The sequence below is a fragment of the Sinocyclocheilus rhinocerous genome, unplaced genomic scaffold (genome assembly GCF_001515625.1).
Source record: "Sinocyclocheilus rhinocerous isolate Xijiao unplaced genomic scaffold, SAMN03320098_v1.1 scaffold2468, whole genome shotgun sequence".
Taxonomy (NCBI): domain Eukaryota; kingdom Metazoa; phylum Chordata; class Actinopteri; order Cypriniformes; family Cyprinidae; genus Sinocyclocheilus; species Sinocyclocheilus rhinocerous.
The window spans coordinates 597553-609879 of record NW_015655382.1 but is presented as its reverse complement, the minus strand read 5'-3'; the positions used below and the strand labels follow the sequence as shown (position 1 = coordinate 609879).

Sequence of the window (12327 nt, the reverse complement as noted above, 5' to 3'; positions counted from 1 at the left end):
ATATACTTTTAAAAAATACATGAATTGACTAATACTACTAATATTACTACTAATAAATAAATACATTAAAATGTATAAATATAATTAAATATTAAAATAGTTTGTAAATGTACATTATATTAATTTTCATGTTTTATACATTATAAAAACTATGCAATAACTAAAAAAATACACAAACTATAATGCTAAATTTAATTATAATTAAAAAAATAATTTAAAATAACAATAATAAGATCTGTTTTTAGTTGTTTTAATACTACAATTGATTGCTTCTGTTGTCCTCATTTGTAAGTCGCTTTGGATAAAAGCGTCTAATAAATGACTAAATAAATGACTAAATAAATAAATAAATAAATAATCACCTCATTGTCAGATTCCACAAGGACCTGGTCGTATTCGCTCAAGGCAACCAGGAACATGATAGATGTGACGTTCTCAAAGCAGTGGATCCACTTCCTGCGCTCTGATCTTTGCCCTCCGACATCCACCATCCTGAGACAGAGGTGACAAAGTATGAGTACACCTAAAAAGACTGGTTTGATGATTATGATGACTATGAAAAAGGCTGTGCCAGTGTTGTGTATGGTATCCAATTGAGACCCTGAACTGAAATGACTTTAAATTCATCCTTAAAACTAAGCTATATCAACATTTGGCTTTTGAAAAAAAACAAAAAAAAAAACAGGCCAATTCTGAAACAGATTTGCAACATTTTCATTGGAAATGGGCTACTAGATATCTCAAAGTAATAATATTCTCTGTTTATCAAATCAAATTATATCTAGAGGCCCTGCAATGCCACCAAAAATGAATGAGTACTTAAGGATGGAAACCACTTGTCATACAAAATTAGATGCATCTCAAAAATCACATGTCTGTTATCATTATATTAACATTTTGGCAGGAAAATCTTGAGGTTAATTGCATTACATCTGGAATTCATTCTCACAAACATGCACAAATTAAGTCGTGACATTGTGTGGACTTGTGCGTTTCTAACGTGAACTGAACAAGACCAGCTCAAAACATGACAGCAGAGGTTAACTTAATACAGAGAATTACAGAAGTATCGAAGCAGGACAATAAGCACGTAATTATGATTTCATCATGCCACTGGAGAGTTTGAGGTCTACGGTCAAGTATGGAGCCGGTCGTCTTCAGTTCTGGTAGTAAAATGGTGACATTGTAAGTGGTGAATTTCACAAAGGAAGCAAAACTAACACACAAACATTTATAGAGACGCCACAAACAAAAAGAGAACTGTAGAGTTTCAAATGCATGCTGGGATGAGTAACATCCAAGAAAAACGGACAGGGTGAATGAGCGAAGAAAAAGCGTGTTGGCACTGTATTAGTAAAGCCCTGAGACTGATGGAAAAACAGATACGCAACTGTAAGGTGTGTCGGGGGCCAACTAACAAAAAAATGTAAAAAAATTTTAATACATGCTTATTCACAAATCAAATATTGAATATGAACTAAACAAAATACATTCCTGGGCCTTGGTATGTCATGAACAAAAATTAATACGATGACAGTTTTTTGGCAAACCTCATCGAACAAAAAGTTTCTTCATCTAGGGGCTCTAAACTTAACTTTTTAAATACTTTTCATACTAGTTTGACAAGTCCAGAAACATTATCCAATAGCAAATACATACATAAATCACTTGTTCTGCAAGTCATTCTCATTTCCACCACAATTTTGCATAAAATGGCCGACTCCTTTGTCTCTTTAAGTTGAATTTTATAGCTAGCACTTTACGTATGCTAAATACATGCAATTAAATAAGATCCACACTTCTGCATCATTTGACAATCGCCAGGTGGTGACACAAAATGACAAAAATATTATCCGATATTTAATGTGATTTTTTGTTTTTTTGACATGCATTAAAGGCAGGGTATGTGATTTTTCAAAAACACTTTAGAAAACTGATTCGGGCCGAATCGCAAAACAAACTTGTAGCCAATCAGCAATAAGGGGCGTGTCTACTTGTGATGTGGAGGAGAGAGCTTTCAGTGCATGGGACGGACATTAGCCGAGCCGAGCGACAGAAAGATAGAGATGGCGGATAAAAAAACAAAAGAGGAAAACGTCTGCGGAAAGATAAGGCAAGAAGTAGGACCCGTGTAAATATCGGATCAGCTTTCCAGCGCTGGAGAGAACTCAAGGAGCGGAGGCCTGCGATCGGACGCCGAGGTTGCTTTGTTTCTTCTCAATAGGTGAGTAACACCGTGTCTACAACAGCTAAAGTCTGACTACACTGGACGCGATCAAACGACCGTTGAAAACCATTTGAAATTTGTGTCAGCACGTCATAAATAGAACCCGGCAGCAGTTTTCTGTCGGGATTTGTTGCGCCGCGCCACTCACGTCCGTAGACACGGTGTAACATTGGTTTTGCTTTGTTTCACAGAACGAATCGTTGCCTGGGTTGCGTACGTATATGTGGGGCGGAGCTATCAAAATAGGGGCAAGACCCTTTTGGGGTAGGGCCGTGTTTGTTTTGGTGTTTTCAAATATCAACATTGGCTACCAGAAATCACCAGAAATAAATGATATTTATTAACAAAATCACAGCACAAGATAGGTGAGGAAGGAACACAGTCCAAACAATAGGGCAGCTTGGTAAGAGCACACAACTGGAGAACAGGTTGGTCAGAGTTAAGACAGTTCCAGACTTCGCAGCCACGGGGCAGCAGCTTAAGGAAGCAGAGGCTTGACACGTGTAGATATCACAGAAGCACCAGAGTTGGCGGCCAGGTCAGGAGAGTCAGCAACCAGGAGAGACACAGAGAGCAGGGCAGGGTAGGAACCAACACAACAAGACAAGACTGCACACAAGACAACAGGAGAGACAAAAACAAGGGCAACAAAAAAACTGGGAAAACACAAAAAACTATGGAAAAATCAAATAACTAAAATAGAAAAAGAACAAAAGATATAAACAAAATAGAAGTTCTATAGATAACCTAAACTAGCTACAAAGGGAAAAGCAAAAAATACAAAGGATAAAAACTTTAACTTGACAAGATCAAGAACCTAAGAGGATAAATACAGGACTAGACTAGCAAGATTCAAATCATAAAATGAACCAGCAAACACGAGAGGAAAAAACAGCACAATATAAAGGAAGGAAGAACACGAGGGCCAGGTGAGCACAATTAGAGAAACAAGAACAAGACCAGGGCTAAACAAGAGGGCGTGACCAAGGGAAACAAGGAGTTGGGACCAAAGGAACACATGGCAGACAAAAACAAAGACAAAGCAATGTGTTCAGGCACAAGACAAGCAAAGAAACATTAAACAGAGACAACACAGACAAAGCTGCCATGGCAGAACCCTGACAAAGTTTCTTTATCATCATTTAAGCTCGTCTCTCTGAAGATTTGCATTGTTTTGCTTTATGCTTGAGATATTATGAAATAAAGAGACAAACAAAATGTTCTGCTTTCATTTTACTGCACCAAGACAACCTGGGGCCTGTTTCATAAAACAAGTTTAACTGAAATAAAGCCAGGTTTATTTCAGTTAGTCTGACTTATTGTCAGCTGATTTGGTTCAAAATAAGTCAGACTATCTGAAATAAGCCTGGCTTATTGGGTAAACTTGTTTTATGAAACAGGCCCCAGGTTGTCTTGGTGCAGTAAAATGAAAGCAGAACATTTTGTTTGTCTCTTTATTTCATAATATCTCAAGCATAAAGCAAAACAATGCAAATCTTCAGAGAGACGAGCTTAAATGATGATAAAGAAACTTTGTCAGGGTTCTGCCATGGCAGCTTTGTCTGTGTTGTCTCTGTTTAATGTTTCTTTGCTTGTCTTGTGCCTGAACACATTGCTTTGTCTTTGTTTTTGTCTGCCATGTGTTCCTTTGGTCCCAACTCCTTGTTTCCCTTGGTCACGCCCTCTTGTTTAGCCCTGGTCTTGTTCTTGTTTCTCTAATTGTGCTCACCTGGCCCTCGTGTTCTTCCTTCCTTTATATTGTGCTGTTTTTTCCTCTCGTGTTTGCTGGTTCATTTTATGATTTGAATCTTGCTAGTCTAGTCCTGTATTTATCCTCTTAGGTTCTTGATCTTGTCAAGTTAAAGTTTTTATCCTTTGTATTTTTTGCTTTTCCCTTTGTAGCTAGTTTAGGTTATCTATAGAACTTCTATTTTGTTTATATCTTTTGTTCTTTTTCTATTTTAGTTATTTGATTTTTCCATAGTTTTTTGTGTTTTCCCAGTTTTTTTGTTGCCCTTGTTTTTGTCTCTCCTGTTGTCTTGTCTGCAGTCTTGTCTTGTTGTGTTGGTTCCTACCCTGCCCTGCTCTCTGTGTCTCTCCTGGTTGCTGACTCTCCTGACCTGGCCGCCAACTCTGGTGCTTCTGTGATATCTACACGTGTCAAGCCTCTGCTTCCTTAAGCTGCTGCCCCGTGGCTGCGAAGTCTGGAACTGTCTTAACTCTGACCAACCTGTTCTCCAGTTGTGTGCTCTTACCAAGCTGCCCTATTGTTTGGACTGTGTTCCTTCCTCACCTATCTTGTGCTGTGATTTTGTTAATAAATATCATTTATTTCTGGTGATTTCTGGTAGCCAATGTTGATATTTGAAATCACCAAAACAAACACGCCCCTACCCCAAAAGGGTCTTGCCCCTATTTTGATAGCTCCACCCCACATATACGTACGCAACCCAGGCAACGATTAGTTCTGTGAAACAAAGCAAAACCAATGTTACACCGTGTCTACGGACGTGAGCGGCGCGGCGCAACAAATCCCGACAGAAAACTGCTGCCGGGTTCTATTTATGACGTGCTGACACAAATTTCAAATGGTTTTCAACGGTCGTTTGATCGCGTCCAGTGTAGGCAGACTTTAGCTGTTGTAGACACAGTTTTTTTTTTCTTTTGCGCACAAAAAGTATTCTCGTAGCTTTGAATAATTGCGAATGAACCACTGATGTCACATGTATTATTTTACAGATCTCCTTGCTACGTCTCTGGACTTGGGAACATTTAAGATGCATTGCTGTCTATGGAGGGTCAGACAGCTCTCAGATTCCATCAAAAATATCTTCATTTGTGTTCCGAAGATGAACGAAGGTCTTACGGGTTTGAAACGACATGAGGGTGAGTAATTAATGACAGAATTTTCATTTTTGGTTCATTTTTTAAATATTTTTTTATAAACTGATCATCACAATAAATATTACAAATATCTTATAATTTTTTTACATTTCTTTGTTGTTTACATTATCAGTTTTAAATATATCAAACTTCCTCTGCGGAGGAAAATATTTTTTTATAATACTATTATATAGATTTATATAGCTTTTTTATCCTATTATACAGCTTTATATAAGCTTTTTCTATATTTATAATATTTTATAATTAGTACATTTTTCTTTTTTTCTTTTAATTTAGTAAATGTTTTGGAAATTTTATAGCATGTTTGACATTTTTATAAAAAAATTTTAACATCTATAATTTTATAGTTTTACATCAAGTTAAAGGAAAATGAGAAATGTTAACTTGGCAACTAGCTGAAATCTTTTTTTTTTTTTTTGGACATTTCAAGTAAAGAAACTTGTTTTTTTTTTTGTTTTCCCCTGCCTACAGTTGAAGAAACACCCATATGTAACTATTTTACATTAAAGTGAGCCAAATAGTAAGGTTTCATGCTCTATATGCTGCATTAAAGCAGGTAAATGTCCAAACTGTTTTTTGTTTCTTTTTCTGAAAGTGAACGTGCATTACAAGAATACAGGCCATTCCCAGCTAAACAGTCTCACTCACTGATCCTAAATTAATGGAAAAGTACTCAAACAAACTCACAGGAGATTCCAGCTAAAACAGAAGGGAATAATCAGAGCAATTCTCAACTGTGCTATTTTTTCCCCCCTATCACACCTGCACTTGGGTTCAGTGAGGGAAAACATAAGAGAAGGGGTTTATTTTATGTAGGCAACACAGACTCGCTAGCTCAGTCTCTAGCGGCCAGGCGTAAAGCTTTGATAAATGGACTCCTTCAAGAGCTACAACCTAAAATAAAGCCTCTTCAGCCAGCCTCCGTTCCTGCAGGAGGTACAGCTGACCTACTTACAAGGATAAGCTCTCTTACTCTGGAGGACGAGGAGCCGGAGAAGAAGACAACTCAACCAGAATGTTCAAATGGCTGAGGTTGAGGAGTTTAGTGTGTAATCCTGTAGGTTACTTAACCAAAACTCTTCACCTGTATTTCGTAACATCGTCTACAGGTTTTCTGCATTCAGTAGTAGCAGTCACCTGAAACCACAAGTGGCCTTAAAAGGTGACATTCCAGATCTACCTTGACATGTACCTGGAATGTGAACCTGCCACCTTCCAGAGCAGCTTGGAAGTGTTTGTCTGTTTGTTTTAAATACCCAATAAACATTCGCAAGAATGTTATTTGTACATGTCAAGCACGGATCAAGAGGGAACCTTGTTGTAAGCAAAGTTATTTGTGGCGCCAGCGTGCGTAGGAGCGGTTTGACTCGCTGGTTTCCAATCGATTTGCGGGCTTTTGTGATCACCTCTCTTCAGAGGCATTTTCTCTCATCTCGGCTCTAAAAGGGGGGTTGTGGAGGGCTTCTCGTTGCCGCATCACCTGCCGAGCTGTGGTTCGTAAATGTTCCCCCTTCATGGGCATGAGCTCAAACTCCTGCCTGTGTGGTAATGTTCTCGCGTGTGCAATGGATTCTACTTTAAGGCCTTGAGTTGCAATGTTTAAAAGGTAAAACTGTGTCTGGTGCTGACTACTGTTAAAGAATTCTGACTGGTTTCATACGGTTTCTGTAGTATGGACTTTTTTTTAATGGCATTACAAATCCTACCAAAGGCCAAAGGTAACATTTCAATTTCTCATTATGCAATTAATAACCATGATCAAAATATTTATTAAAGTAGGCTTGGTAACCGAAGAAAACATTGCTGGTTTTTGATTTTTTTTTTAATTAAAAAAAATATATATATATACACACACACACACATACACATACCTTTATATAAACTTTACATTTAAATGCTATATATTGCAATATATTTAAATAAACATACTTTAAAACATTTAAAAGGCAAAAACAAAAAGGCAAAAAAAGAAAACAAATCAAAAGGATAAAAACAAAATAAAAAGGCAAAAAAAAAAATCAAACAGACAAAAACAAAACAATGCAAAAAAGAAAATGCAAATCAAATGAAAAGACAAACAAAACAAAAAAGCAAACAAGAAAACAAACCAAACAAAGAAAAACAAAAAGGCAAAAAAGAAAATGCAAATCAAACGAAGAAAAAGAAAAAAAAAGCGAAACAAATCAAAACCAAAACAGAGAATTTATAATTTGCTTTTTAAAATTTGATTGCTAAATACTGCTTAAAATATTTAAATGAATATATTTTGTATTCAAAACAAAACCAAAAACAAACCAAAACACAAAGTAATATCATTCTAATGCATAGAAACAGTGTTGCTATCACTTCTAAGAACTTGGTTCTGGTTAGAACATGAATGAATGCTTATGTCTTAAACCATCCTTCAATCCCCTGAATTTCGGACACATAAATAACAATAAAGACAAAAAAAATGGATGAATGTTAATGAAGTTAATGATGCAAAGAGGTTAAGGACATTAACAGCCACTAACGTCACAGAAATGTTGATAAACGAACCGAACCTTGTTCGTTCAACTGGCCGAAGTGGACCAGATCAACGCACTGATTCGCAAAATGTTACAAACATGAAGACATTAAAACTGGGGGAGGAATCCTCTCCGACATTATGATCTACCTGAAAATGATGCTTTGCAAGTCGAAGGGATACTCAATAATCCCTGTGGTAGGGATGCGAACCCTAAGCACGTCTTGCTGAGTCGGCAGATACGACGGGTCTGCGATACGGTCCAAATCGCTTAGATAGCTAGAGACAAGGAGAGACGGAGAGAGAAGGAAGAAGAAAGAATCAAGCATGGCAGCAGATCCCTAGAAAAACATTGAGGGAACGCTGCTTGGGATCCTGGGATGCGACCCCACAACCTTCTGCTTACTCCGCTGACGATCTCTACCGAGAGTTCCCCAAAAACAACACTCTTTAAGAGTGGCAAAGAAACAACAATAGCAAAGGTTGAGCCCTGGGTGGGTGTGAGAATGCGATCAGGGAAGGCAGCAGTGCAGTTGCAGCAGCAGGTTAAAGGTCAGGAGACAGCGGCGGCAGTGTAGGTGTGCCGTGGGATTGGCGATACCTGAAGATTATATTTTCCAGGTCAAAGGGATACTCTATGATGCCAGTAGTGGGCACTCGGACCCTCAGCACATCCTGCTGGCTGGGCACATATCCCGGAGACGATATACGCTCTAAATCGCTAAGGTAACTGTGGGATGAACCGGTGAGAAACAGAGGCATGTACATGTGTATATATACAACTATATAAGTAGTCCCAAATGGAAACTTTTCATATTTTCCAGGCAGTTTTGGAAAAACTGTAGAATGGATTTAAATATGGTTAAAAAAAGCATATTAAAAGTATAAATCTGTAAATATTTAAATCCAAAAATAAACATTTTAACATCCTCATCGTTCCAAACCGGTCTGATTTTCTTTCGTGGAACACAAAAGAAAGTTTAAAGAATTTTTATACGGTGTTTAAACTTGCCTTAAACTTACATTTTTAAGGGGGTTTTCAGTAGGGCTGCAACGATAAATCGATGCAGAATCGAATCGTGGCTCGATTCTGAGATCTTCCAAATGCATCGCGATCAATTCTGAGCTTAGATTTTAACAGCAGATGGCGCTCTAATCTAGTTTTTATCCACACACTCAAATGCTCATGAAGAAGAGCGCTTGTGCATTAGGCTGAGTCTGTAATTTCACCTAGGCTCAGAATGCTTTTATGATGCCAGATTAATGTAAACACAGCCCACTGTGAACAACCTTGTAATTCGCTTCAACCTTTTCAAATTTTATGAATGATTATTTTAGGTTCAGTGTGTGTAAGGATTTGGAAACAAGCAGAGTACGGCTGTTTCTAAAGCCTGCAGCGCCATCTGCTGTTCAAAACTAAGCTCAGAATCGACTCGAGAAAGACTCGGGAAATCTCAGAATCGATGCTAAATCATTTCTCGATTCGCGATGCATCGATTAATTTTTTTTTTACCAGCCCTAGTTTTCAGACTAGCATTTTGTTTGCTTTTTCTGAAACAGGGATTAAAATGTTATAATAGCGGTGTTTGACTTCGAATGTAAGCGGCAAACCTCATGTTCGTGTCAAATCCAGCCGCAGCTGAAGACTTGAAATCAAATGATGCTCAAGTGGTGTTCGTGTACTTTATTACATATAAAGTGTATTAAATTTAATATTTGTCCGATACAGACATTTCAGACGTTTTCATGTAGCAACAGAAAACTTTTCATAGAAAACTTTTCAACCCTCCATAGACAGCAATACAACTATCACGTTCAATGCCCAGAAACGTAGTAAGGAAGGACATCGTTAAAATAGTCCATGTGACATAAGTGATGTCACAATGTCCCTCCTACATTTCTGGGCCTTGAACGTGTCAGTTGCATTGCTGTCTACGGAGGGTCAGAAAGCTCTTGGATTTCATCAAAAATATCTTAATTTGTGTTCAGAAGATGAACGAAGATCTTACGGGTTTGGAACGACATGAGGGTAATTAATGACAGAATTTCTATTTTTAGGTGAACTAACACTTTAAACTATAACTATATGAGAATATGGAAGTCCACACAACAGCTATAAAAAAAAAAACATGAAATAATGATTTTTTTCCAGCTGATGAACGATAAAAACACTGACAGTCAATCTTCTGTCCGACTTTTAAGGAGCCTGCGCATTAAGGAGCAGCAGACGACAAAACTGAAGCTTGCTTACAATAAACATTGGTGTGGATGCTAATATAGTTAACGTTAAGGTTATCTTTATAGATATGATTTGTAGTATGAACAGGTCATAATACTGCATCTATACATCTATGACTTATTACAAATATGCTTCTAACTGACCGCAAGAAAAGATGTAGCGTTCGACAATTCAATTAAAAGCAATAAAGTTCAAAGGAGCTAATGGCTAATGACAGCGCACACACTTACTATTTAGTGGAGTCAGAGAGCTGGTACTCTCGTCTGCGGTCATAGGCTTCCTGGATGCCTGGATCTGACCAGAGCTTCTTTATTGCACTGACATAGGGCTGGTCAAAGGAGCAAATCTTCTCCACGTCGACCTCTCGCACCAGCAGAGCATTGTTCTGTGGATAAAGAGACCTTACACAGTAAAAATCCCATTTTATGACTTAATGGCTGTGTAATACTAATGACTTCCAGCGGGGTTTCGAACCAACTAGGTCACAAGTTGTCGAGTTAAACTTTAAGGATCTTTTTTAGGAAATATTAACTGATTCTTCAAAACCAAAACATGAGAATAATTAACCGTAATCCTGCACTGAAGAAAGACAGCGGACCGTGGTGTGACAGCAGTAAAATTTACAAGCGAGGCTTGTAGTGCTTTTTATAGCCACGTTTATGGCCTATCTGGGTTTGATTTGCATCTTGACGTGCACTCTGGGCATCAAGGAGATGATTACAGCGCAGTGACGGCAGGGGATTGTTCAGTGTGCAGCAGTCACCTTGTTCTCTTCGTATTTGAACGGGATCTTGAGGTGCTCGGTGGCACGGATCATGGCCTGCATGGAGGTGAAGATGTTCTGGTAGACGAGTTTGGTGAAGCCGCGCTTGTCCTCGTCGGTGTAGCCCGCCCCGTGAATGATGCGCATCTGTTTGATGAACGTACTCTTGCCGCTCTCGCCTGTGCCTGAGGATGAATAAACAACAACATTGGAACAGGGTTAGATCATATTTTGGCCTCAGTTACATATCAGCCTTTGGACTTTTTAGAGTACCAAGGATATCAAAGCCTATCTGGAGCTTTTTCGCATTTGGCTCCAGTTTGGATCCGGCTTTTTTGAAGGTTTCAGACAAAGGCAACACTTGCGAAGACTCCAGATGATGCCAACTTTATAAGGATAATAGTTTTATATGTTGATCCATTCACAAGTTGTAACTGCTGCCTAACACGTTTGTTGTTTGCTTAATGGAATACATGATGTTAACTAACCACATAACATGTCCATATGACAGTAATATACAGCTATAATAGTTTCTTTGACAAGTATTAAAACTAGTGCTGTCAAACAATTAATCGCGACTAACGTTTGACAGCACTAATTAGAACTTCATAAAATAAATACATAAAAATAAAAATTTTCTATAAGCTGCTTTGAAACAATGTGTTATGAAAAATTTTATATAAACTTATATATACACAGTATAATATACATATACTGTATAATAATATATATAATTATATAATATATATATATTAGGGATGCACCGAATATTCGGCAACCCGAATAAGCGAAAAGGACAAATAATATGAACCGAACAATTACGAACGCGATCAAAATAGAGGCACGCGCTAATGCAGCAAACATGTCGACAGTGTGAAAGTATTTAAAACTATCAGAGAAAGACGCAGAAATCCTTACAAGCGTGAAATCCTCACCGACAGCGAGAGACTTAGTGCTGCATCAAGTCTCCGATGAGAAGAAGAGGTGGCTAATGCTGGTTGTTAGGTTACTACTGTATGATGATTGAAATTGCGAAATTACCTCAAACGATTAGTAAATAAACTGCAGAATGTTATATTTTCTAATGCACGCACGAATTGCATGTATTCTGACAGCGCTGCGCGAGCTCGCGGCGTCAGGGTTCAAAGTCCAAAGTGCGAGGAAAATCTGCGCTAAAACAGTTACTCGTCAGTTGCCAAGTAACATTTTTGTGAATTTTTTTTAAAGGCATGTGACAATGTGATACATGCGACAAACATCTTCCCAAATTCATAATGAGAATAATTTATAAATCTGCATGCTGTTGTCAACAAAAAGAAGCACTGAGATCTTCCTGCGGGTTTCTGCCAAAATCAAAACAGAGAAAAAGCAGAGAAAAAGCAACAACTCCATCGACATTCATAAATGATAGTATTGTATTTTTACTGTCGTTATGTAAAATAAAATAAAAAAGACAATAATAATGATAATAATAATTACCCTAGAACAGCTCTGTTAATACATTTATTATAACATTCGCATATAGGGTTCAAATTGGGATCTGTAATGTATTCTAATGTTTTAAAAGAAGTCTCTTCTGCTCAGCAAGGCTGCCTTTATTTGTACAGTAAAAAATACATGCCTGATTCAAGTTTCAAAAATGGCCAAAAAATATTATTTTACTAATTTATTAATTTTAAGCTAAATTG

General features: G+C 37.7%; 1 protein-coding gene across 2 annotated transcripts in view; it reads right to left on the bottom strand.

Moving 5' to 3' along the window:
• The window catches only part of LOC107717982 (guanine nucleotide-binding protein subunit alpha-11-like), a 31783-nt gene that overhangs the window by 2236 nt on the left and 17220 nt on the right, over positions 1-12327 (bottom strand). The window contains exons 2-5 of one of the 2 annotated variants that reach the window (XM_016524896.1): positions 10640-10824; positions 10107-10261; positions 8239-8367; positions 363-492 (exon numbers count right to left, since the gene is read on the bottom strand). In XM_016524896.1, the coding sequence (XP_016380382.1) occupies positions 363-492; positions 8239-8367; positions 10107-10261; positions 10640-10824 (599 nt within the window). Of the gene's footprint in view, positions 1-362; positions 493-7787; positions 7917-8238; positions 8368-10106; positions 10262-10639; positions 10825-12327 lie in introns of both variants that reach the window. The other variant, XM_016524895.1, reaches the window with a different exon arrangement.